The following is a 26,113-nucleotide window of genomic DNA, read 5'->3' as shown; positions in this document are numbered from 1 at the left end:
TAAACATTCAAAAGCCAAACAAATTGTATATGCATGACATGTTAATTTATTCACATTTCCACTCCAGCTGATGCATTGTTTCTGTCAACAATATTTCTTGGCTCCTTTTCACTCTAATTCTGTAACACAGAAAAATCTAATTTTTTAATAGCATATTCATGGTTTTCAGCACAACTCCATCTTGAAGTTGCTCTCCCAGCTTTCCTTAAATGCCATATTTGCTACCGTCTCTTTCTAGCAAATATGTCTTCACACACAGATGTTCATTTTAGTTTCAGCACTGTGTAAAATGGTGAGTTTCAGCTTGTAGGAAGCGTGCCGTACAGATGACATTGTGTTTGTCATCACAATCTTAGCTGTGATGCCTTCCCCAATGTCAAAACAGCATAGTCTGCATTTCCATCTTAGTTGCCAATGACGTACATTCAGTAAGGCAATCTGGAAGCATCGATTCAATGCATTGGTATTAGAAATCCTGCCTTTAAAATGCACCTACTTACTTCTCATATTGAAATGTTTGGAAGGGGGACTGAGTTGGTTGTTTAAAGTAAATCAATACTCTCTCTAGCAAAGCTCCCGCATTTCCAAGACCTAGTAAGTTATGGCTCCCACAGCAACACTATCTTAGTACAATTCTGCGTGGACCAGCTCGATTTGCCCGGGTAAGAAAGAGGACCAACGATATAGGGGAAAACAGAGCTCTTCCCTGGAGATGAATGATGTTACTTACATAGCAGTAAGTAGCTAGCACTCCATTCATAAACACATTTCCCTGCGCTCAGTCTTTCTAGTCTGTATTGGCCACGCCATATTACACCTGATTAACCACTCGTGTGCCTCCACATACAGAGACAGATAGTGGTAATTTTTTTATTTAAAAAAAATTCACGTCGTTTACACTCAAAAGTCCCTAAAAGTTCAGTTGCTGTCAACTGATACTAAAAAAAAAAAAAAAAAAAAAATCAAGTAAAAATTGTATTTTGTTACCTGAGGTAGGAAGTGTTTTACAAAAGCAATATGGTAAACATGATTATTATACAGTAACATCGCTTGTATTGCTTCAAGCAAGCTCAAGCTAAAGAGGCAGAAACTGCTTGAAAGGAGAGGGAAATCAATGGGAAAGCTGACAAAGAACAAAGGTGGTAAAAGCAAAGATATGCCATGGCCTTGCTCTTCCTTCTAGGAGATGCATGTCTAGAGCAGCAGCAAATGGAGCGGTCATGGATGAGTGCAGGTATTTTGGTACAGAAGAGCTAGCAGCTCTGTCACTGGATCGCCCTTTGGCATACCTGAAATACAGTGGTTGTCTGCCTGGAAAAGGCACAGAGCAAAGTAATTATCCTGAAGTATTCTTTGTTTGGCTTAATGTTCAGAGAAACACAAACCTACAAGTCCCCTCAGATCAGTTTTTAAGGAATGTTTTGTCTAAGTTTCATTTCTGTGTAAGTAAGTTTTGGGCCTACATTTGTCATGGCAAGAAAGAGATTGTAGGGCATAATCAGTGTCAGCCTCTGGCCTCATTTTTATACTCTGACTCACAGCTGTATTTTATACGTAACACAGTGTGATCTAAGGAAGGCTTGTAGTAAGTGAGAAGACGGGAGAGTAGAATTAGGCATGATAGGAATGTATGCTTTGTGAGATTGCAGTTGAATTACGTAGCAAGTCTCTTTTGCCAGGGACTCTTAAATAAATTTTTGTTTAAGAAACTAGAGCTATTTAAAAATGATACCATGTGACATGATTTTGAAAACAGCAGAAGTCACTTCCAGAGATAGCGCTACGAAATCTTGTGGTTTTGCTTCCTTTTTCTGTAAATTTTAGTTTTGTCACAGCTGAGATTATGATTGGTTTTCTTATGGCAAGCAATATGTACAAGCTTTAAATTATCCACGGTAAACAGCAGCTGATAGAAGTATTCCCAGTTCACTTCTCTTCCATCTCGTGTTTTGACAGCTTCTGCCAGTTCTGGGACAACAGCACGTTTCTTCTCTATTCTTCAGTGCACAAAAGAGAAAACAATATTGCCATCATAAGTTTTTTCATAATAATCAAGTCTCCGTCACCCTTTTAGAGCCAGGCAGAATTTGAATTCTTTCACCATAACTAGGTTTATGATTTATTTTTTTTCCTGAGGAAATTAGTTTAGCAAATCCTGTTTCCTTCACAAGTGCACAATGCCTGAAAATGGGTCTGAGGGTTTTTTGCCAGAGAGGAGTCTTCACAAAGGATAACGCAGTAAGGAGGGGTATGTTTCCATACAAAGAAAATCTGAACAGAAACAAAGCAGCTAATGAGAGACGGCATTATAATCTTTCTTTAGGATTTTGTAACCAGAAACAGCTGCAGCATCCAAGCATCTTTTATCACAACGCACTATTCATAGCGGAGCTAACTGCACAGTGCGGGGAAGGACGAGGTAAACGCTCAATGGCTACGCCTTTCCTGCCTAGGATGAAGGGCATGGAACAGGTAGGTTTGGATTAATACTTTGTACATACATGTGATCGAGATTCCAGGTACTGAAGAGGATCCTGCTTTCCCTGTTGCTGTAGGGGTTGATAGAATGCTTACATGGGCAGTCATCTCTGTCAAAAGGTCCCTGTAAAACAAGACGGCTACAATGAAAGGCATACTGCTCATCACCCCAGCGCGGTCCTTCTGCTTGCTATAACTAACCAAAGATAGATCACACATGCTATGACATCACCCTGCCAAACTTGATACCGCACTGCGCAAGCATCCAAGTAACCGTTCCTTCCTCTGACGTCATTGCAAGTCATGCCACTGCTTGCTGGAACCAAGACTCTCTGCTTTAGAAAGGCCTGAACTTACCTGACAAGAGAACCATCCCTCCGTAGTGCACAGGCGGACTGCCTCCTCCTCTCTTCTGTCAAAGTAGCATCCGTTGTATTTCACAGATTTCAGTTTATCTGCCATCAGGTCAATTATCCTTTTATATGCATCTCTCGCTGTAGGATGAACATTTGAAATAAAACTACTAACCTAGAGAGGGGGGGAAAAAAAAAACCCCAATCATTCCTTGGTGCCTGTAGCAGCCTGAGGCTCTTTTCTACAATCAGTACGTTGCACTGTAAAAGCATTTTATGTATATGTCGTCACAGAATGACTTTTAGTAGTAGCTTGAAAATAAGTTACTGCAATAGACTTTTACCTCTTTCATGTAGCTTCGTATTCTGCTTTCACAACTGTACCGCATGTAGCTTGATTTGTTCTTAAAACGAGACTGTAGACCTAAAGGGAGTTAGATTGTGTTGTAACTCAGTACTTCTAGTGCTGTGCTTCTGCCTAGCTGGGTATTTATCCCTTCTTTTCACAAACTCAGTACGCACAGATTTTTTTTCTTTCCCATTTTTATTTTACTGGTTCAAGACTACCCCGCTCTTAGCACTTAAAAGGACCGTGCAGAGCATCTGCTGCGAGAGCAGGAGCTGGTATTATAGTTGTTAAGTGTTTCTTGTTAATGTGCATACACAGAACACTAAAAGATCGTGAAAAGAAAACAGAATTGTTCAGGAAGAACTGCAACAACGACTTGGGAATGGGAGGGGGAACTTGCAAAGAAAGTATAAAGAAAAGATAAAGAAAGGTTAGCTAGCTGATACATGCAAATTCTCAATACACTATTAGCAAATTGCTAAAAGATTGTAAACGCAGACCTACATCAATGGGGAAAAACGTATTCTAGAGCGATCTTAGATAGAGTAAGAGGGAACATTGCTTTTTTTACCATTTTTTGATAGTAAATATGCATGTTTTCGAAAGAAACTTAAAAATGCATGCTAATGGAAGTGATAACTAATCCCCTGCCCAGGTACCAAATCACACCAGCCAGAAGGACTCCCAATTTTTTAAACTACTTTTCTTTAAGAACAGTAAAATTGACAGAAGTGACTCTTTTGAGCAGAGTGAGACCTGGTTCCCCTCAGCAGCTCCCTGCGGGCGACAGACGTACCTTCAAACCATTTCTTGTCGTCCTCCTTGTCCTCGGCCAGGATGTTTTCGCTCAGGTTGTGGATGAGGTCCGCCAGCAGCTTCTGCCTCCTGGGGGCCCGCTCGTCGGAGAGCAGCTTCCGCGCCGCCTCGACGACGGCATCCCTCTGGTTGTAGAAGGCAGCCAGGAACCGCTCCATGTCGCTGGCACCTGCGGCTTGCGCGGGCGAGGCGGCGCCGGCTGAGAGGCCGCGTCCGGGCCCGGCCGCTGCCCCGCCGCCGCCGGTTGCGTCCCCCCCGAGCCCACCCCGCCCGCCCGCCCGCCCCCGGCGCACTCACAGCCCCGCCAGGTCTCTCCGGGGCCCAGCAGCACCAGCTCCGTCTGTGGCGGCAGGGCGCGGAAGTAGCTCTCGGTCAGCTCCGTCCCGTCCTCGTAGAGGCAGAGGCGGCTGCCTGGCAAGGGAAGCTGCCCCCCGGGCGGGTGAGAAGCGGGCGGGCCCGCGCCGCCGGCGCCGCGCCATGGCCCCCGGCCCGCACCTGCAGCAGCCGGCAGCCCTTCCGCAGCAGCCCGCGCAGGCTCCCGGCCGCCACCCCGAACTTCTGCGGGCTGCCGCACCCGCGCAGGCGGAAAGCCCGCAGCGGCTCCGACATGGCCCCGTCCCGCCGCCCGCCCCGCCGCTGCCACCGAGGCGCGCATGCGCCCCGAGGGGCGGCTCGGGAGGGCGCGCACGCGCGGCGTTGCCATGAGAGCCGGCGATGGGGCCGCGGTGAGGCAAGTGGGGCCCGGGGCCCGGCCCGGCCGCTTCTCCCTCTCTCCCTTCCTCTTCCCTCCGGCCGGGCGAGCCTCCCCCGAGGTCCCCCCCCCAGGCCGCCGCCGCAGTAGGGCGGCTTTGTCCGCGGCCCGGCCGTTTCCCCGAGCCGGCGCCGTGACCCCTGCGGGGCGCCGCCTCGGCCTGCTGCCGCCTCCTGTGGCGAAGCGGCCGGGGCCGCGGGAAGGAGGGAGGGGGCCGAAATTAGTGCCATAATATCGCTATGCCACGGCGTGGAGGGGGGGGCAGCGGTGGTCTTTGGCGCTTGTCCTCCCCGTCGTTGCCTCCCTTCCCCTGCCGTCCCTGTCAGCAGCCTGGGTGTGTGCGTAGCTGTGAAAAGGTGCTAGCTAGCTTTTGGCTGAATTCACCCTGTTCTTGATTGTTTTTTCCCTTCGGCTCAAGCACACAGAGGACGGTACAGGTCACTCCTGTGCGCGTTTTGGAACTCAAATAGTTTGAAGCTCTGTCTTGGATTAGCAGATTTAACTGAGTTTATTGGCAAACTGCTATACAAGTTAGCTAAACCCTCGTTTCACGAAGTACTAATAAAAAGCTCGGCATAAGAACGTGGTGCGGTTTATGGTGCCAACATTTAATCATTAAAGAAAATTTAGATTTGTGGTCATCATCTACTGACTTGATGGACCACAGGATTTAATTCTTTGACTGTAGTGTTTCAGTGTTCTTTTATTGTCCTCCCAGGGATTAGCTTAAGCTTGAAACATCATTGCTTTGACTAGCTCGCTTCTGCAGGATGCCACACAAGATCGGTTTTATAGTTGTTAGTTCATCAGGACATGAAGATGGCTTCAGCGCAAAAGAGCTGATGGTTCATGCACCGACAGTGAATGGATGGCGATCACCCAGGTACTGCGAGCGGGAGGAATGTGCACAGCTCTGAAGCACTGAGTTTAAAATGAGTGGGAGGTGTACCATGCATGGTAAGAGTAGTTTACAGCATCCCAGACCAAACTGATTATAAAAACAAAGAAGTTACCTTAATCTCATGGAATCCTTATCCTGGGAGAAAAAAGCGCCTTGGATACCACCTAAAGGCATCGGGTTGCATTTAAATAAAGCCCTTTAAAAGAAAAAAAGGGAACTATTTTTGGTTTTGTCAGTCGTCTTGGAGTTTGCAACTGCTTTGGCTTAGTATTAAAAATCCAGTCTTCTCAGCACATGCTCTAGATAGGTATGGGGCACTTTAACATACACATGCATGCGATAAAGTGAAGAGAAGAGTGTTTCTACTCTACTCTGGTTTCTTTTTACAATATTTGTAATGCTGAATTAAACTATAATAACTTTGGAAAGTTTCATAATTAGATGTTACTCAAGTTGGAAGTGAAGTCATCTTTAAAAAGATGATTCAGAAATTGTGTATGTTTTCAGACTCTGTCAGTATCCACAGGAAATTGTTCTGCAGTTGGTGGAGAGGTGTCGAATACGAAAACTGCAGTTGCTTGCTCACCAGTACATGATTTCAAGCAAAGTTGAGTTCTACATCAGTGAAAGCTTGCCTGAATACTTTGCTCCTTATCAGTCAGAGAGGTTTCACAGACTAGGGTAAGTCAAAAAGCTCTAAATGGTTTTATTACCTTAATCAGAAAGGCCTCAGGAGGAAGTAATATTCATTCTGCTTTGCATGCAGCATTGATACGCTGTGCTGCAAGCAGTAAAGAGATTCCGTACTTGCTTAGATCTGTAACAAAGCTGAAGACGTAGGTGTAAGAGGCATGACGCAGATGAACACTCTTGTCAGATGACAGCACACATTCTTTCAGTTATGATGGAGTTTTAAACCTTACCAAAGTACTAACCTGAGGAGCAAAAATGCAGCTGTGTATTTGTATGTTTCCCCTGCTTACTTGTTACATTTTTCTTCTCAGTTACGTCCCTCTCTCGGACAATGAAAAGACTGATTTCAAAGCACGAGAGTTAAAATCTGTGTATATGGATGCAGTTGGCCAGTACCTGAAGCTGATTTTCCATAAAAATTATGTCAATAAATACAACTTATACGGTCAGGTAAGTTGAGTTGAGTCCTTACTTGGTAAGCTAGGTGAAGTTTCAGTTGTACAGAACAGGCATAGAAATCTGCTCCCTTGATTTGCAGAAGCTAAAAATGTTGGTTGAAAGCTCCTGGGTTTATTTTTGGTTTCTTTTCAAACAGAAAGTACAAATAAGAGGTTATAAGTGACTTGGAATCATGACCAAGTGCATGCAACTTATCCAGAACAAACGAGTCAAGTGCACGGTCCATTACTGCCTTTCATTCTGAGTTTTAGACTGCACAGCAGGCTCTGTGCTGAAGACAAAGTACTTCCTCTGAGAACACCGTTGCAGTCGCTACAAAGCCACTCTTAGTCTTTAGGATCTGATGCGGCTTTAAGCGGAGGTGTTGTACAGCCATCCTGATACAGAAAAAACAAGTATCTGCCTCAATTCTGCAGTGACTCTCTTCCATCCCAGACCAGAAAAGGGAACAACTGATGACTGTGCAATGTGGTCTGTAGATTTGGTAATAAATTTTTAATGAAGCATGAAGTACATTTAGCACTTGGTGCTTCTCTTTGCTTCCATACCACCCTGGAGACCACAGGTCCTATTCTTTTTAATACGGTTTTTTGTTCCAATTTTTTTTGTTTCAATTTTCATAAGATATGGAAAAAGTAATGACCTTATGCATTTACATTTTCTTTAAATCTATCCCAGGTTGCCCTAGTAGCTATAAACATTATTGGAGATCCAGCAGACTACAGTAATGACAGCAATAATACTGTAAGTGCAAAGTATCCATGTCTTTTTACTGTTGCTACACTTGTTCAGTTACAGGGTTCTTGGGGTAATGGAATGCAGCTTTCTTCTGCTAGTTTTGTGCTGTAGCAGAGCTGCCATCTATTGATTTTTCTAATTTTTTTTTATGTTATCTTGAAGCAAGAGAGTTCTCAAAAATTGAGCTTAATTTGAGGATACAAAAAATAAAACATAATCAACTGGAACGTTTGCATTTTCAGCCTCTCCAAATCCTCATGTTTCAGTATGCCCCAAGACATAAGTATTGTAAGTTGCATAGTTTATGTTGATTGTGGCAAGTCAGAATTTCTGTCCTGAACACACACTTGATGTTGATGAACGTGCATTAAGATTTTCTTTTTCCTCCCCTATAAAGCCTTCCAGAGAGAAGCTGATAGACCACTACTTAGGAATTAAATCCGACGATCCTGCCTTAGATGGAACTTACCTTGGGTAAGGATGTTCTTTTGCATATACCCTGGCAAAACATCTACTCAGTCTAAAGTAGTTCTCAGTCTCTGTATTTTGTTAGGTCCCTGCTAGTGAAAAGAGAAGACGTATGCTCAGCCTGGTCTATTTTGGATTAGCGGAAAGTTTATTTTATTCATTTTATATCTTCAGGAAACCTGACTCCATTTCACCTCTGGATGATTTGGCTTTTGACATGTACCAGGATCCAGAAGTTGCTCAGATAATACGTAGACTGGATGAGAAGAAGCGCGAAGCTGTCCATCATGAACGCTACGATTACGCCAAGAAACTCAAACAAGCTATAGCAGACTTGCAAAAGGTGCTGTTGAAAGACTGTTTATCTCTTAAGCCGAACAGTGTTCCAGTGGTCCATCAGGGACCCTAGCATACATGTGGAATCGTAATGATTTCCAGTATATTTTCAAAATAGTAATTTTAAAATTAGATAGCTTGATTTAATAACTTCACTGGAGATATTGAAATGTATACATCTGTACAGTAATGTGATTCCAAGCTAGCTTGTTTTACCATCTTCTAGGTAGGGGAACGACTTGGACGGTATGAGGTAGAGAAACGCTATGCTGTAGAGAAAGAGGATTATGATCTTGCGAAAAAGAAGAAACAGCAAATGGAAGCGTACCGCCTGAAGGTGTATCAACAACTGGAGCTCCACGACCTTCTGGATGCAGAGCTGATGGTGGGTACTGTTATTCCTGATTCGGGAGGCTTTATCATGTGGGTGTTGTAAATAGAAATGGCAGAGCAACCACAACAAATTCGGGGAATAAGAGTTGCTACACAGGTATTTTATGACAATTACATATGGATTTTAAGTTTTCTATTTGGATTGTGGATTTCCCTGACCAAAGACTTGCACATGGCATTTTATGAACATGCTTAGCGCTCCATAAATTACATTACATGAAACTGTTAAGGTCTCAGGCAAATGACCTTAGAATCCTGAACGTTCTGTATAATTTCAGGGCTACCCCATGCAGATTCATAAGGTACTTTCTCATATTTTGAAGGGGTATAACAGGCTTATGCTGGCATCATGGCTAACCATACAGAATTAATGTGGTAAAATACAGTTTTATATTATTCTTACAACAGGAAGCTTTACAACCTCTCCACACACGCATCCATGCAGAATTATTTTCCAATTGTTTCATAAAGCTGCATCCAGTGGAAGCGATTACACGTCTGTGAGTGAGGTCTGGTATTTACTTGAAAGCAGCAGAATCTTGTTGACTGTCAGAGTTGTAGCTGTATTAACTCTGATTTTAGTACATTGTCAGCCTTGCTTTACAAAATCTCCTTCCCTTTCTCAGATTCGAAAACCACCTGAATTGCCTTTGGAGTCTACAATTTATACTGACAATCCTCAGCGCACAAAAGCTACAAATTCACCTCCTTGTGAGCACACAGCACTGCAAAAAGGAGAGCCGTGGAAAGCAGAGCCTTTGCTGGAAGAGAATTCAGCAGATCCCACTTCTGCTGAGCCCGTTGTGCCCCATCAGTCCCCTCTGCCTCCTATGACTCATCCCACAACCTCCAGGGAAGTGTTTCCCAAAGAAAATGTGAGTAGTGCACCTCTGTTACTGCAGAAATCTATCACAGCAAATGATCTTGTGTTCAACCTTCCAAAACAACAAGGTCTTTTGTGGTTATTCTCATGGCTTATATAGTATCTGAAATTGACTGTATTACTGAGCAGTGCCCATCTAATAATTGGCATTGGTCTTTCCCTTTCCCGAATTTCTTTGGAAGCTTTTACAAATGTTCATTGAGATTGAGGCAAAAGGGGATTATACCTGATTTACAGGTAGATGAATGGAAACAAATAGACATTAAATGACTAATCTTAGAATCATAGAATAGTTTGGGTTGGAAGGGACATTTAAAGGTCATCTAGTCCAACCCCCCTGCTGTGGGCAGGGACATCTTCAACTAGATCAGGTTGCTCAGAGCCCCATCCAACCTAATCAGGGGTCACCCAGCCAGTATAGTGGAAGCTGAATTCTGCTTGCTCCATTAATGGCTTAATAAATCTCCTTCTTAGATTCATCCAACATGATCTCTACAGCAGCAAGGGAATTTATTGGAATGTGGTTGTAGGGTAAGAGTCTTGGTGTCATGTCTAAAGAGAGGAAGAAAAGCATAGTATCTAGTTATCTTGATCTTTAGGTTTTGCTGCTCCCGCTTTTGGCAAAGCTAAGGAAGTCTTGTGTTGACTCTAGTAGCAGTAGTATCCTCTCTTAACAGGATGTTGACATAAAATAATTTAACAAATAAAGCTTCATGACTCGCTGGCTTCCTATCAACAGATGATTTCTTCTGTAGATGTGTGCGCTTCCCCAGAAGGCATTTTGTGTGTGTTTTATTTCTTGTCTATAGAATACAGTAAGTTTTATGCACAGGCACTGATTCCATTTCTTCATGATGTTGTTATGGGAACTTCAACATCTGTGCTTAATTGTGAAGCGATACTGCTTTGATGGGGGAAAAAATATATTGAGGTGAATCCAAATAGTGATGAAACAACTTCATATTTAAGTCATTTCTAGAATAGCAAATTTTATCTTCTCTTTTAGGTTGAATTTTTACCTTATGATGAGAGACCTCTTCCAGCTATCTGTAAACAGTCTGATGAAGCAATTGCATACCTTGAGCCAGAGATGACTGAAGAGGATATCAATGATACTCCGAGAAGTGGCATTACTGGGGAACCAGAACCATTAACTGAGAAGGCACTGAGGGAGGCCAGCCCTGCTATTGAAGTTTTTGGAGAAGCTTTGGTAAAGAACAACAAAATAAACACATGGATTATTGTGATCTGTGTTGAGTTGATTTGATATGCGCTCTGTCAACAAAGACCTGCTGATAGGATTTTTACATGTTCAGAGCTGTTACTTAAAAATCTGAGATTAAAATTTGACCTTGGATATATGGGTGTCTGTTTTCAACGTTTATATGATGCTGTAGCTTTTATGATTGATTACTTGATGAGCTGCTAAGCAGATAGTGTCTGGTAGACTGCTTTAGGGTACGGATCCTACCAGAATACCCATAACTTGCCACTGTCTTTTGTAGGGAGAGAAACCATTACTGTGCCTGAAATGGTTCCTTGAGCCTGACCTGTTGATCCATTTTACTCATCGTTTTTCAAAAATGCATGCTTTTAATAAAAGCCAGATTCCTGTAGGAAACCCCTGGGGTTTTCATGCTTAAGTTCATATGTTCTTTTGAGGCTGTTTCTGTATATAAATGTTGAATAAATATTGAAATGTCACTATTGACCTTCTAAGAGAGAAACTTGTTCTGTCTTCAGGTTTCAGGAGCATATTCCAAAACTTGGTCGTATCGAGAAGATGCGTTACTGGCTGTATATAAGAAGCTGATGGAAGTGTCAGTAAACACTCCAAAGGATGATTTAAAGAACATGCTGAGGGCTGCCATTTTTCTTGTAAGGAGAGCCATCAAAGACATAGTGTCTTCAGTAAGTTGTAATATGTTTGATAAGAAATGCTCCAGTGACGAACTAACAGCAAAAATTGTAGAACCGTGCGGTTAACATGCTTTAAATAATTTAAACAAATAGTTTGTAAAACTATTTTTGAGTAAGTTAAAAAAAAAAACAAAAACCAAAACCCAAACCAAACCGGGAAAAAACCAAAACCAAATGAAATGTCAGCTTTTAGTTAGGATCAAGGACTGGGTGCTGTCTAGCATTCAGCAGCATGGAAAATACTGCCCTGGGCTGAGTAATGAGCTTGAGAAACAGCTGCTGATGCAGTAAAGGCATAGTGTGGTTGAGTCTTTTGGGGTTTTTTTGGTTGGTTTTTTTGTGAAGTTGAAATACAGCAATGAAGTAAGTTTCAGTTTCCAACTTGAGAGACTACAGTTAGCTTAAGGAGACTTAGGCTTCAAATAAGCCTTAAACAAGAAGAAAAGAAAAAAAAGTCAAGAGCTGTGTTACTCTTTATAAAACAAATTCTGAAGCCTTTCACCTAAGCCCTAGCAACGTGTTTTCTGGAAGAGAGGTATCTGAAGTAGCTTCCCTTAAGAGTGTTACTGTAATTCTAGATTGCTGCTGTTCTTTAGAGCTACAGAAAAGATTTACAGTATTGCCTGAAAACAGGGATCTGTGTGGTATTTTTGTTCAGTGTTTCCTTTTTCTTTTTAACTTAGGTTTTTCAGGCTTCCCTGAAACTTTTAAAAATGATCGTTACCCAATATATACCAAAACATAAACTAGGAAGACTAGAAACTTCTCATTGTGTGGAAAAAACGCTTCCAAATTTGCTGTCTAGAACAGGAGACTCTTCATCCCGTCTTCGCCTCGTGGCTTCTAACTTTATTCAGGTAGGTGCTTTTCTTCAAGTTGCGGTTTGATTTGCATTAAGAATGTCGCAGAGCTTACAGGGGGATAACATCTAATCAGACTTCAGGGCCGGAGTTTGCTGCTGTAAAGGATTGTGCCTTATATGGAAGGCGAAGTGGTAGCACCAACTTAGTATCTTTGTAGTGATTTTTCTAGCCGTGTATTGTCACCTTTGTTATGGGGGACAGTGAGGGGAGATGGCTGCTGCTGCAGATGCAAGAAGGGTGTAACACTTCTATTCTTCTTAGTTGCAAGTGATCTACAGAGATGAGAGCAAGAAGGTACAACATACTCCTCAGACTGTGTTGCGATTTGATTGCATCTTTGACAGTCAACTTTTGAAAGTCAGCTTAGCAAAAGCATAAAAAAAGATGCCCGTTTTAAAAGATACAGTCCATTCCTTGCTCAGTGCTAGCAAAGAGCAGCTGTGAATAGCTGCTAGAGGATTACAGGCTCTCTTTTCCAGTAGAATTTAGAAGAAAGAACAGTAGTTCTGTGTGAAAATGTGTTAATTCAGTCCCAGGAGTGGAGCGGGTCACAGGCTCTGGGTTACTTATCCTTGCTTGCATCCACACATGGAGGGAAAAGACTTTTCTTTCGCTGTAGACGTAACTAAAATTTTAACAGCGTTACTGTGTGAAGTGGTCTGGTGTGTAACTGGAACCCCAAAGGTGACGTGTTACTTTATTACTACTGCTTGGCTTGTTTATAATAGATTTTGTAATTGAATGGGAAAGGAAATGAGAAATGGTTACAGATGTATTTTCGTAGAGGGACCTGGCCTGGAGAGAAGGAAAATGTTTATTTTGTATCGCTCCTAATAGATGATACACTGCCTGAATAAGCAGTTCTCTAGGGAAGGTGCCGCATATTTCTGGAAATCGGTATGTCCAAAACAGACCAGCCAACCCAGTGACAACTGCAGCTGGCCCTCAGGACGAGGGACTGCAGGACGCCATCGTCTGCTTGAGTGTCTGTCAGCTGACAGGAACTGGGAGAAGGGATGCTTGGGATTATTAAACATTCTGCTACCAGCAAAGAAATAGACATTGATCTTTGAATAACAGCAGAATTTAGCCCTTGAAGTTCCTTGCAAAATAGAATGAGAAATTATAAAATGGCGTATGTCTTCTGAAGCAGTCTTGAAATTCATCTCGATGCAATGTCAAGACTTTGTATCTTTTGTGGCACTTCTCATCTACCTCCTTCTCATACAGTTCAGTGTAAGACTGTGTTCTTGACATTCTTCTTACAACCCAGTTCTATAACTGATCTGAGCATGTCTAACATTTTATTGATTTCTCAGTAGCTTTCTCTCTGATGCCAAAAGCAAGACTAAACATCTGTATAATCTTCTCTTTAAAGCCTTTGCAAGCGACTTCTGGCTGCTAAAGTAACAAATAAGCAGCTACTTCTTACAGAAGGCTTATTTCATTTCACTTAACTTGTTATAAGTAACTTAGAATAACTCTACTTTGCAAAGACAGTTCATTTTCCTCACTTAGCATTCCTATATGCACACTGACTCTCTGTACATTTATAGGAAATGGCACTGAGTAGTGAAGTTAAACCTCTTCAGATTGTTCCCGTTCATTTGGTTCAACCATTAAAACCGAACTCCCCAACACACCTGGCAATGAGTCAAGTGGAATTAGTGGAATGCCTCCTGAAAGACATGGGAACTGAAAACTCTGGGTTTACCATCGGCAACGTCATGAAGGTAGGAGTCTGAGTTTACAGCATGTGAAGTTTTTTTCTGTTGCTGTTTTATTAGGGCTTGTCTGTCTGTTTTGGAGTGCTTGGTGAATTACTAAAGAGAATTTATGAGCCTCTCAGAGGTGACAACACACAACCGTGTGAGGAAGCAAGGTGCCAGTATGGGGAAAAAGAATCACTGGGTCAAAAAGTGCTTGGAAAAACCTGTCTGTATGAAGATTTCTCCCACTGCAGTGAAATAATTGTCTTAGACTAATAGACAAGGCCTTAAAAAACACGTGGGAAGAGAGAGGCATAATTTTTTTTTTTTTCTTTTCAGTTTGCAACAGGAGCTTTGGAACACAGAGTTTATGAAGTTCGTGATGTAGCGTTGCGGATTATCTTTGATATGTACAGGAAGCACAGGGCTGCTATACTGGAATACCTTCCTCCAGATGATGCAAGCGTTCGCAAGACTGTTCTCTATAAAACACTCTTTGACGGATTTAGTAAAATAGATGGTAAACTTTCTGAAGCTGAAATTAGGGTACGTAATAAGATTGTTGAACATACGTAGCTACTTTAAACGTTGCATTCAACTGAGCAATATACTGATTTCATAGCTATATTAGACATTGAATGACACACATAGCAGAGTATCTTAAGGTGTGTTGTTAACATTACTTAGTGTAGAAAACTGGTGTTCAGTTTATTACATATACTTACTCTCGCAAATAAAGCCTACAAAGAATACAGAGATGGTACTTCTGAAATAATACACAATCATTTTGGAAAATAAGCATATACTATTTTATGCTGGCTGGCCTCAGAAGCAGTAAGCACAGAGGAAATGCTATGTGTTCTTTCAGGTTAGTAGGGAGGAATCTGGGGGGGGGAGGTGTTACTGTAGCAGACCAATCATTTAACCGAGCAGGATATTTCTTGTACTGCATTGACCATTTGTTCTATGCTGCTGTGTTTGGCAATCTCTTCTATGTGACAGATGGTTCAAAAACTTTTGTAATTGAAAGAGTATTTCTTGACAGGCACAGAGAAAGGCAGTAACAGAAGAAGCAGAGAAACAGAAGAAGGAAGAAATAAAAGTTCTGCAAGGTCAGCTGGCAGCTCTAAAGGAGATAAAAGCAGAAGTTCAAGCTGGAAAGGTTAGGGTGTTTTGGGTTTGATTTTTTTTTTTTTAATCCTTTTTTCCTCAGGTATCACAGGGTTTAGATAATTAACATTACTGTTATCTCATTATAAACTAAAAAAAAGAACGAGAGAGAGAGAGATTCCATGACTGACTTTCATTCTCAGCAGTCCAGCTTAAAATCTGAGGGGTTGTTTTTCCTAACATACTCTAAAATGTGGATTCTTTTTTATAACAGTTTTGTCTGTCGTATGGTAAATTTGAGAGTGTTTCTAGAAGTCCAAGTGTTCCTGTACCAGCTAGAGTATAGGAATTGTACTGAGTGCATCAAGGCCCTTCAGAAGCATGCTGTACTGCACACCCATTAAGTTTTATATCTGAACCTTAGAAAGGTAGTCAGCTACCCCAGTGCCCAGAAGTAGGACTGTTTTTACATCCTCAGAATATTGCTGCCTCAATATCCGAGAGGTTTGCTGTAGGACCAGGGGCATGAACGTTGTAATGCATTGGCTCTGCTTCTAAGCTTTTAATTGCAGAGAAAAATCAGGATATAATCTGTTCTCTTTCTCCCTGGCAAGCATCACAGTCATTAAGCAAATTTCTGACTTAAATTCCTTTGTTCAATAGGAGAAAGAATCTGATTTTCAGAAGCCAAAGCATCAAGGTAGGTAGTTTCAAATAGTATTAAGAAATGTAGAGGTATTTCAATATGTCTTTGAAACACTAGATGCTTAATGGATTATTGAATTATCTCAGTTAAAAACATGCCCAAGTGCTTCGGATCAGCTGTCTCAGCCTGCCATAGAGGTAACCATTAAGTTCACAAAAGAAAATTTACTATCAGCTAACCAGTTAATTTCTAATAAGAAATTAGTATGGCTTGGCTTGAAACCACTTTAGATTTCTCCCCAACCTGAGGCAGATCATCTACTACGTGTAAAAAATCGTCACTAACATATTTTACTGTTGTAGGTCACTAAAGCAATAGTTTCCCAACTGCCTGCAAGTACGTTGTCTTTCAGTGCTTGTTTACCGCTGTGGCAATGGAATGCTTCTGTGAGGTTTTTTTGCTGTTAAGATCCAGAGAAGCAGTATTTCTAGGCATGCACAAGATCTAATTAAAATGTGATCTTGTTTTTAATAGTTCTCTTTTGACAGGTTACCAGATAAATGAAAGCCCACAGCCTGCAGCAGCAGAGATTCCAGATGATCATTCCTCTGTTGCAAATTACTTGGATAAGTAAGTTAGATGAGCAGCTTGTAATCACCTTAAGCACTTAGTAGAACCTGCAAGCTAGTAATGTTAATAACATTTTTCCAGTAGATCACAGCTAATACCTTGAGCATTGAAACAATGAAAAATAAAATCTCTTCTAACAGATTTGGAATTATCACCAGGCAATCCTAGATGTTGATTTTTTTAAGTTCTTGGATAGTGTGACCTTCAACTTGTTTTCTGAGTAGTTGCTTGTGGGGTGAGAAATTGCCACAGTTTAATGCTCAGTTGCCGGTATAAAATAAGGCAAAGATATATCGTAGCTTTCATGTGTATTGTAGGATAAGGGCAGAGAGAAAGCATTTGAAAATTCTGGCGCCATGAAAGCCAGTATCAGTGAGCTGTTCTCAGTGCTTTTGTGGAATTATGTCTTTCTACATGAACAAATGCTTTATAGTTGTATTTACCATAAATTATATAATAGTATCTGTTCATGCCCTATCCTAAGGTCAGCACTATATATGGAAAATAAGGTGTACCAAGACGTTAGCTATGTTTCTAACAGAAGAAACAGGGTTCATCAATTTCACTCTGTGATGTTACTGATGTTTCTATTTTTTTTTTTCCTAGCTTATGCATTTTTTGTGGTGAAAGGGATGAATCCTTCACGGAGGAGGGATTGGATCTCCATTATTGGAAACACTGCCCTATGTTAACCAGATGTGAGCACTGCAAACAGGTGAGGCGTAAACTTTCTAGAGCAACTACAAGACATTAACTGTTGTTATTCTGGTTTTAAGGTGCTATAAGGTATTTAACACTAAGGTAGATGAATTCCGAACACAACTGTGTGATCTTAGGTAGTGCTTTTCGAAAAGAGCAGCATTATAAATTGTATCAATAACTGGAGCAAAATTTCATTTTCTCTTGGTCATTTTGGAAAGTGAGATTTAACTTCCAAAAATCACATAAGCAGGTTTTTTAATACTATCCTTATTTAGTCAGTACAGCACAAATCTTCTTGGGTGCCTCCTGCTCTGTTGCAGGTGGTGGAAATAGCAAGCCTGACAGAGCACTTGTTGACGGACTGTGATAAAAAGGACAGCTTTGGGAAATGTCAACGATGCAGTGAGGCCCTTCCAAAAGATGAGTTGCCCAAACACATTAAGAGCAAGACTTGCAATTGTGAGTAGTTTCGAACAGGAAGATTGAACTTCAAAGGTCAAGTCAGTCAGACCTTCAAATACTGTGTATCTTTGGCAAGTCAGACCGCTTCTATTTAGGTACTGCACTGTGGATTTAGAAATCTAAGTAAATCCTCGGGAGGGAACACTTTTGGAATAAATGCCTGAGTTTCCCAGTGCTTGAAATGCTTCGCTTCTATGAATGTATGTGGGGAGGATGAGTGAGGAGAGCAGAAAGCCTCTACCACATCCTTGCGGATTAAGCCCTGTCGTTCCTTTTGATCTTGTTTCGATGTAGATGATTAAACACGGGACTTCTTTGAGAGCAGTTAATGATAATAGGGTAGGAGCTGGTTTAGCCATGGGGTAGTTTTATGCTTTGTTGTGCAATTCTCCTCTTGTATTTGAAATTAGCCTCTCTTTGCAATTCTTACATTATTTTTCTAATCATTTCAGCTGCCAAACCAGAAAACGTGGCAAACCATTGCCCGTTGTGCCATGACAACTTTCCCCCAGGAGAGGAGGTGAGACTGCCTTCCGGATTGGTCTGATGTTGTTATGTCACTGGGACTGAATTTGTGTCCTCTTCTAACACTGGCTTGTACCCGACAACTTAAGAACTTGCCTGGATTGTTGCCGGGGTCTATAATGGCTGTCTCACACTCTGGGGACCATATTTGAACCTGGGTCTTCTACCCTTAAAGGTGTATATGGGAACCACAGGGCTACAGGCTATTTGGTGTTGGTCTTTCTCCTCCTGCATAGGCAGCTATACACCTTACAACTTTCCAAATTCCCAACTACTACCAGATTCTGTGAGTTCGCTTGTCAGCCCTAGGGTTTGGGGTGACGTTATGCAGCTTAAAATACTGCAGCAAGACTGAGCACATCCAGCAGGGCATCCAGGATTGAGATGTTGTTGATTTGGGTATAAGAAAAAATTGACATGAAGAAAGTAAGCAAGAACTGCTATAATTGTCAAGAGAGTTGAGATGTCCTCTCTCTAATTTCTACGTGCTGTTCCCTGTAACTGCCTAATGCTATGAAATCTCTGACATGCCAGCTTCAAAATGTGCTTTCAGCAATTGAAAATATGTATTGGTATTATATAAAAAGCAATTTGTTCAGAAAATACTTAACACATCTGTTTCAGTCTTTTATATGAATCATCTAACACTACATTATGATCGTATTTAAGTAGTTCTGCGTATGATTTAATTTTTGGAAAAAGACTATCCAGGAGGCAGCCAACAACTCTATACTGAGTATTAGATCCAGTTAAATGTCAATGGCTGATACGTAATCTATGTAATTTTCTTCCTTTCAATGGGACCATTGAGTAGTGCCTCTGTTCTCAAAAACAAGTTTTTTCCAAATCCTTTTTGCTTTGCCCAGCGTGAGGAGCTCAGAAAATATTGTAACCAAGTCTGAAACGTTTGTTGAGAAATGTACGCGTTGTTTGGATTTGGGGGTTGGTTTTGTGGGTTTTTGTGGGTTGTTTTTTCCTTGCTTCTGCCCAAGTTATTCTTGTGAGTAAGAGACTTCGCAGAGCCTCCAGTTTGAAGAGGCTGTCATGTTTTCTTGTAATAGCAGCCCCTACTCCTTGGGGTTGCTGAATGCTTTAACTATTATCATAACCTTGTAGTTATCCCCACACTTTTTCAGTTTAAAATATGTATAGATGAAAAGATTTTCCATGCTGTTCGTACATTGTTTTTTCCTGATTTGAACTCAGTTGCTAATCAAGAAAATTTCAAAAACAAAATGAATGTTACTCACTCTTAATTTCTAGGATCTGGCTGGGTTTTTTTTATTGTGATGTACCTTTTACGTTATATTAAAAAAATGATATATTAATTTCTATTTCACTTAGTAAGTCATAAGGTGTTCATGCTTTTATGAGTGAGCAGATTAAAATGCTGTTGCCATAAAGTCTGTATACAACTCTCATTTTCCCCATATTTTAAAAAGTATACATGCATACATAGTGGCTAGATAAAAGATTGGCTAATTTTGCTGGTGTTGTAATATCACTTCTTTTTTTTAATTGGCTTTAGGCCTGGAAATCTCACCTAATGGGCAAAGATGGCTGTAAAATGAATCAACGGAGGTTATCCATGATAAATAAAACTCTTCTGGTGCAGCCTGGTAAGATGTTATTTTATGACAATAATGATTATGCTTTTTCCTATGTTGCCTTTACTTAAGAAAAGTATTTCATCCTTGCGAGCAAGCTGGCTCTTTTTTGCATTTGTGTAACCTAACTGATATTTCTTACGCTGGTGTAGACTACAGCATACTTAGGGAGTGAATTCTCAAAATCATTCAATAACAATCATTTCAAAACGAGGGCATTAGCTCAGTTGATTGGGGAAACTGGCATATTTGATAATTTGATCAGTTCAGGGTTTTTTTCTGCATAGTAGTATGACTGTGAATAGAACAGTCAGCAGTGATACTAAACAGTTAACATTCTGGAAAGCTCCTGAACGCTGACACAGAGAACCGAGAGCCTGATTTAGCTTTTAATGTCCAATCAGAGGATGCTAATCTAATCCTAATTACAAGATGAATTGAATAGTTAGTGCTGTGTACTGCTTTTCCTTTTCAATTCAGACCCAGGAGCTAGGCGGAATTTATGATTGTGCAGCTTCTTCACCAGCAAAGAGATACTGATGTCAGGTGGTTGGGTTTTTTTAAGTCGTCCGTCTTTATGAAGCACACGCAAAATCCTTTTATTTCCTGAACACAGAAGTTAAACAAACAAGCTGTTTTCACTGCCTGCAGCACCAAAACTCTTTTGGCCAGTAACATCCAACACCTTTCCTCCTTCCTTTTTTTCAGGGTTCTTTATTCCGCTGCATGTTCAGGTCGTTGCTAGAGTTAACCTTCTCTATCTGATACTTGCTTTGCTCTTACCTGCGTTTCAGAACTACTCCAAGTTCCTAGAAAGAACTGTTGAATTGTCTCTTTCAGCTGTCATAAGTGAATGTGGTTAAACTCAACAGTTTCCAGTCTTGAAGTGGACCTACAATCATGTCTGTCTGTCTGTCTCTCTGTCTTCAGCTTTGCTGTTCCTACTTGCTAATGAGAATGATAGTTAGTTTGCTGCTGCTTAGAATTTGGAAACATAGAAGGAACTTAAATCCTGCCTGGATACAGCTAAAGCTCCTGACCAGTTTCCTAGAGATAAGAAAGGAACCCTGACCGTTTAGTCCTACCACTCCTGGTATGAAATGCTCCTCAGACTGGATGCCTGCCAACTTGTAGTTGCTAATATCAGTCATTCAGACTTAATATATCATGAGAATCAAAATGGGAGATAAAATGCAAGACTGGGACTAGATGTGCTTGCAATAACGATCTGTGTTTTCTCTTCACAGGCAAAATAGGTGGCCAGTATTTAAGGAAACCAGGTCCTTCAGGAGCAAAAGCTCGACCTCCCTCTATAGGAAGCAAGATCCCAACCCCAAGAGGGGGCCCAAATAAAAGCACTGGCAAAACATACTCAAAGCGATGACAGGACAAGTATTTTTTCCTTCGTCTTAATAACTGGGCATATAGTTGTTAATAGTTAATTTAACAATGGTGGGCAACTCATATCATCTTTTTCGTTTGACTACATGGGGCTGTTTATCAGCCTTGAGCAGTACTTGCCTAGTCTGATAACTGCGGTACATAACTTTTGTGTTAGCTGTCTGTGCAGCACTGTGGTTTTCTCCTAGAAATGCTCATGTTAGAAATACGCATGTGTTCTGGGACAGATCTAGCCTGCCACGTTCCCTGTATGGCACAAGGAAGGCTGCACGTTGGTCTTTGACCGGTTCCTCATATTAAAACAACTTCCCAGTGAGTATGGAGTTAACGTGGCCGCACTGGGTAGCTGCTGTGACAGTCAGCACAGGGGCTGTGCCCTGGTCAGTGGATTACCTGGGGCTGTCGTTCTAACAGTCTGGTTTTGAGATCCAGTAAGGGATTTCCTTAAGATTCAAAAGCCACAGTCATTTGTGTTTTGGCTTTCTTTTGGGGAAGAGCAAGAAACCTACCAAGCAGAAATTGTACTAGACTTTCAGGACAGAGCTGAAAAGTGTTTGTTCTTTTGATCTAAGTGTGACACTTGTTTGCAATTACACGTTCTGAAAGCTTGGGAAGTAATACCTGTATTAGCTGACTTCACCACCTGATCGCTTCAATGTAATAATCACAGAATATATTGCTAATAGTTTTCTGCCAAAAGTGACTTTATAACATGCTGAAAGTAATAGTGTCGATAATTTTTTTTTGTCTTGCCATCAGATGCTTGTGGTAGACAAATAGGTCGCAAGTTAAACTGTGTGTACTGGTTGGCTAGGAGACAGGCTGCCTGTGTGTATTTCTGCGTTACATCGGTGCATTTACAGAGAATCCATCATAATTAGACTTGAGGAAACACCATGGAAAATACGGATATACAATGAGCAAAATAGGCTTGTTGCAGTCACAGAGGTTCCTCTGATGTGGTGATGATGTTGGTATCTTAGCAATACCATCGTTCATCTGCTACATCGTGCAGCTGGCAGAAGGTGAAATGAAAAATGCGTGCACGTGTAGGAGGAAATACACTTTAGGCTATACGAAATGTGTATCTCAGTTATCTGAAAGACCTCTATGATCCTGTATAGATAAACTCTTGAAACAATGGGTAAAATGACAATTCCATAAAGCAAAATTCTTCCTCACGTGTTTGCTAGAAGAAAAAAAAAAAGGGGGGCGGGGGAGAAATTGCAACGTAGTCGAGGAAAGCTCTGGGGTTTGTTTTTTCCACTGCAAATCCTGTAGTGTGGATTTATTTGCTTCAGTTAGGGCGTGTTTACCAGTAGGGTCAGGAATTGGAAAGCTTTTTCAGTTGTCCACTCCTCCAGTATAATGAAGGAAACCAAAGAATCATGCCATTCTTTGGTGATTAGTTTAGCCACTGTGCCAGGACCTAGTGTATTTTGATAGTAAGAAAGACACTATTAGTGTGTTTACGACAGCTGCCTTTTCCTTCCATGTGTTTGTCACAGTAAACTTTGTCAGCTAAAATGGGGCAAACTTCTAGCCATTGTGAAAGCTTACAAGTCTATTTATTTGTGCTAGGCTCTAAAACTCTTGGTTCCTTCATTGGAAATGGGAACTGTACTTTTTTCTAAAACTGACTGGTATCCTTGAGTACTTCCTAAGTCAGCTGAAAGGTCTAATTGACCTTGCAGGGAAAGGAATTGGATCAGGGCCATTAGAAAATGTTTCCACTCATTTTTAAAACTCTTAGAAACATTATTTTGACAGATAACTTTGCTCTCCTTACTAATACCGGTGTCCGTAATTTTATGAGTTCAAGCACGTTAATAATGTCGAGTGAAATGGATGTCTCTTCCTTGGGTCGGCCAAGGCTCTAGGAGTAACACAAGCCGTGCATGGTGAGCAGTGGTTTGGCTGCGGAAGCCTGGCCTTTACATATATTTCAGGTTTAAAGGCAGTAGAGCAGTACCCAAAGCACTACCGAACACCAAGAATTAGCACCAAATAAAAAAGCTAAAGGGCTGGTTGGATGTTGCCATATGACATGCCGTTACGTAGGCAGTAACATGAAATAGCTGTTGGGCGCCGCCTCTCGCTGTGCGCTCAGTGCCTTATTAGTCCGCTTGACAAGAGGATTAAGCTAAACCACAGGAGTCCCATTCGGTACGTAATAAGAGCGTGTATCGATGGAGCTACTGTAAAAATTAAAGTTGTGCTTTAAAAATCTCACCATTAATTCTGAAATATATCCCCAAGCAACGGCCCCTTAAAGAAAAGAAAAAAATCTTAGTGGGGCCCTGAAAAGCTTGAATTAATAAATTTAGACCTTTTTTCCTGCTTTAGTGTACATTCTCTCAGCTCACTTCTAAATCCAGCTCTAATGCTGAGTTTCTCTAGTTAGATCTTGATTAAAATAAACATCCGTAGACTACAGCATGTGACCATTTAATAGCTTCAAAGAGAACAAATTCTATTAAGACACAATGTATGAAGCTTTGTACCTCAAGCAACAATCCTAACATTTCGACTCGTAACGCTTAGGCAATTGCTTTCCAGGATAGAATTAACTGGTCCCATGTCGATGTACCCACAGCTACAAGAATGACTGATCGTGGTAATATAAGTAGAAGTTTTGGGGGTTGGGGTTTTTTGCTACCAGGGAGTGAATTTGCGGTATTGTTCTGTATATGCAGCACTGGTTTTGCAATATGCAGGTTTTATAGTTTGCGTGCAGCCTATCTACAAGCTCTTGAACTTTACAGGTAGATCGGTGCGCTTGTATTTTGAGAGTCTTTCTATGAATGGTTTCTTTAACTCTTCCAAATATCTATATTAATAAATATACATACGTTAGGAATATATATATATTTACAAATACATACGTATTTTGATTTCTACTTTAGTGACACAGGTTCCTATGCGAGAGCCCGATTCCTTATGCAAGCAAAATAACCATTGATTTCGCTCAGAGATTAGCATGTGCAACGGACCACAGGCTCACGAGCTGTTGCCCAGAGCATTTTTTCCTTTTGAACGTAAAACAACCAAACCAAAACAAATAAAAAAAAACCCAAAACCATGACCCCACAAACACTGTTAATTATAGTGGGGGTTGTATTTCCCGGTGGTGACCGATGTGCATAGCAGAAAAGGTGGGAGCTACGCAAGACGCTTTTACGGACCTTCTCTTTGGAGGCATTTTTCCCTCAGGTAGCACTTGTCTCTTACGTTTGCGTACGGGGACGCTTTCCTGCTGTTCTGTGCTCAGGCCGCCTGTCTCCCCGTGCAGTTGTTGGGGCTCCAGAGCGAGCACAGTAACTGCTTTTCTCTGTGCTCCGTCGTAGAGCACAGTAATTATGCCTTAGGGAGCCGTGCAATAACTCTCGGCAGCTTTTTCACTGCAGGAGGTTGTCACGTAGGAGATTCCTGGCTCTTCCCTGTCCTTACCACCCACCTTACTTACCTAAGGAGCAAGAGCAGCGCATTACAGAGCCTTCCGTCAAACAGCTTTTAAAAGACAAATGCATGGGCTTGGGCACACCGGCTTAGGGCTTTGCAATTGTTTTTCAAATGCGGAATAGCTCTTTAGCAAAATTTTAAAGAAATCATTTAAATATTTCAGAGTGCATAACATTCACTGAGATTGCTGGCTGTCTTTAGACTAAAAAAATGCACTTCTGAAGTGAGGTATAAAGGTGATATTAACTACTCAATGGTACGAATTGGAAACAACTTAGAAGTGAGGAAATGGAAATTTTTTAGGATGTGAAAGGAGCATCTTTGAGCATAGTAGTACCACCAATGTAATTTTTAAAGGATGATTTCACTGGGCTGCTTCCTTTCACTTAGTAAACAACCTGTGTTTTCTGCAGTGGTAAAATAAACACTGGTGTGAAAAACACAGTGGAGTTTGTTCCTGTGCCATGAAGTCTCCAGCAAAATACTCCAGAGCAAAACTGTTGCACAGGTGCAGGGTCTGGCTAACAGAAGGAAGTTCTCCAAACTGTTGGGCTGGAAACCTTAAACCAGCAATCACGGTGCATCGTTGTTAAAGGACGAACAGACTGTCATCCCTGTCTCATGGGCTTTTTTCTATCCCATCTCTTTCTCCGTACTGTACCTGAATGTCAACCAAGTTGTTTTCGTCCATCTGAACTGCAGAGACGACTCAAGAGCAGCCAGCGTCCCTGCGTGCAGGAATTTGTCTGATCTCAAGCGACCGCTTGGAGTTCCACCGCGCCAAGAGAGCATTTATATAGATTATGCGGTTCCCAAGTACTGGATAAGCAGACAAGGTATTTAAATCCTAGAGACGTTATCGCTATCACTTCAAGAGAAAAAGTCACTTATGTTAAACATGTGAATTACTTTCATCGCACTTATTTAATAAATTTGTTTAGCGAGTTTGGACGGTACCTCTGCGTTTTCAAGCTGCTACAACAGAAATCAGTACTGGGTGGGGCGAGAGCGTGGCTGCAGAAGCAATGCCACGGCAGCACCTCAGTTATGTCTGTACTGCAGCGCTACAGCAAACGCGGTGCGCCGTAGCGATGTGAGCCCCTGCTTTTGCCCTGCAGATACCGCTTGCCGCATCGAGGGGCAGAGCGCGCCGCGGGCCGGCTCCTCGTTTCTTTGGAGGGGGAGGCGGGATCGCGGTCGCCGGCCCGCTGGGGTCCCGGCCCGCTGGGGTCCCGGCCCGCTGGGGTCCCGGCCCGCGCGGTGCGCTACCGCAGCGCCCTCGGCTGCTGCGTTTCTCGCACCAGGCGGGCGCAGGCCGGCTGTTTTCGGGGCTGGGCGGTGTTTCGGTGCGCGGCTGCTTTTGGCTCCGCCGGGGGCCCGCCCGCGCCGGGCGAGCCCTCCCCGGGCAAGGGCGGCGGCGGCGGGGCGGGCCTTCCCGCGGAGGAGGGCGGCTCCGGC

General features: G+C 41.9%; 2 protein-coding genes across 10 annotated transcripts; one reads left to right on the top strand and one right to left on the bottom strand.

Annotated features, from left to right (window-relative positions):
- Positions 1–23: 23 nt before the first annotated feature.
- On the bottom strand, positions 24–4,605 carry DFFB (DNA fragmentation factor subunit beta). 3 transcript variants are annotated; one of them, XM_076355897.1, is made up of 7 exons: positions 4,492–4,605; positions 4,279–4,420; positions 3,977–4,222; positions 3,176–3,255; positions 2,836–3,006; positions 2,502–2,602; positions 24–1,997 (listed from the first exon to the last, which is right to left on the bottom strand). In XM_076355897.1, the coding sequence occupies exons 1-7, from the start codon at positions 4,603–4,605 to the stop codon at positions 1,781–1,783; spliced, it is 1,071 nt and encodes a 356-aa protein (XP_076212012.1). In that variant the 3' UTR covers positions 24–1,780. The 3 variants fall into 3 exon arrangements, with proteins under 3 accessions (XP_076212012.1, XP_076212009.1, XP_076212011.1); XM_076355894.1 differs by having other exon boundaries at positions 3,977–4,171; positions 4,294–4,420; XM_076355896.1 differs by having other exon boundaries at positions 3,977–4,165; positions 4,294–4,420.
- On the top strand, positions 1,991–25,611 carry CEP104 (centrosomal protein 104). 7 transcript variants are annotated; one of them, XM_076355887.1, is made up of 23 exons: positions 4,671–4,726; positions 5,466–5,630; positions 6,156–6,329; positions 6,653–6,791; positions 7,479–7,544; positions 7,936–8,012; positions 8,181–8,349; positions 8,569–8,727; positions 9,362–9,610; positions 10,625–10,828; positions 11,362–11,529; positions 12,222–12,395; positions 13,958–14,134; positions 14,450–14,656; positions 15,156–15,272; positions 15,884–15,920; positions 16,415–16,496; positions 17,103–17,211; positions 17,519–17,657; positions 18,113–18,180; positions 19,714–19,804; positions 21,040–21,184; positions 24,100–25,611. In XM_076355887.1, exons 2-22 carry the CDS (start codon positions 5,518–5,520, stop codon positions 21,174–21,176), a joined length of 2,856 nt encoding a protein of 951 aa, XP_076212002.1. In that variant the 5' UTR covers positions 4,671–4,726; positions 5,466–5,517; the 3' UTR covers positions 21,177–21,184; positions 24,100–25,611. The 7 variants fall into 7 exon arrangements, with proteins under 7 accessions (XP_076212004.1, XP_076212002.1, XP_076212001.1 ...); XM_076355889.1 differs by lacking the exon at positions 4,671–4,726 and adding an exon at positions 1,991–2,472 and having other exon boundaries at positions 21,040–25,611; XM_076355886.1 differs by having other exon boundaries at positions 21,040–25,611.
- The last annotated feature ends 502 nt before the right edge of the window (positions 25,612–26,113 follow it).

This window comes from Aptenodytes patagonicus, chromosome 19, assembly GCF_965638725.1.
Source record: "Aptenodytes patagonicus chromosome 19, bAptPat1.pri.cur, whole genome shotgun sequence".
Taxonomy (NCBI): Eukaryota; Metazoa; Chordata; class Aves; order Sphenisciformes; family Spheniscidae; genus Aptenodytes; species Aptenodytes patagonicus.
Note: the sequence above shows the minus strand (reverse complement) of the source record. Positions and strands in the feature narration are given on the sequence as shown.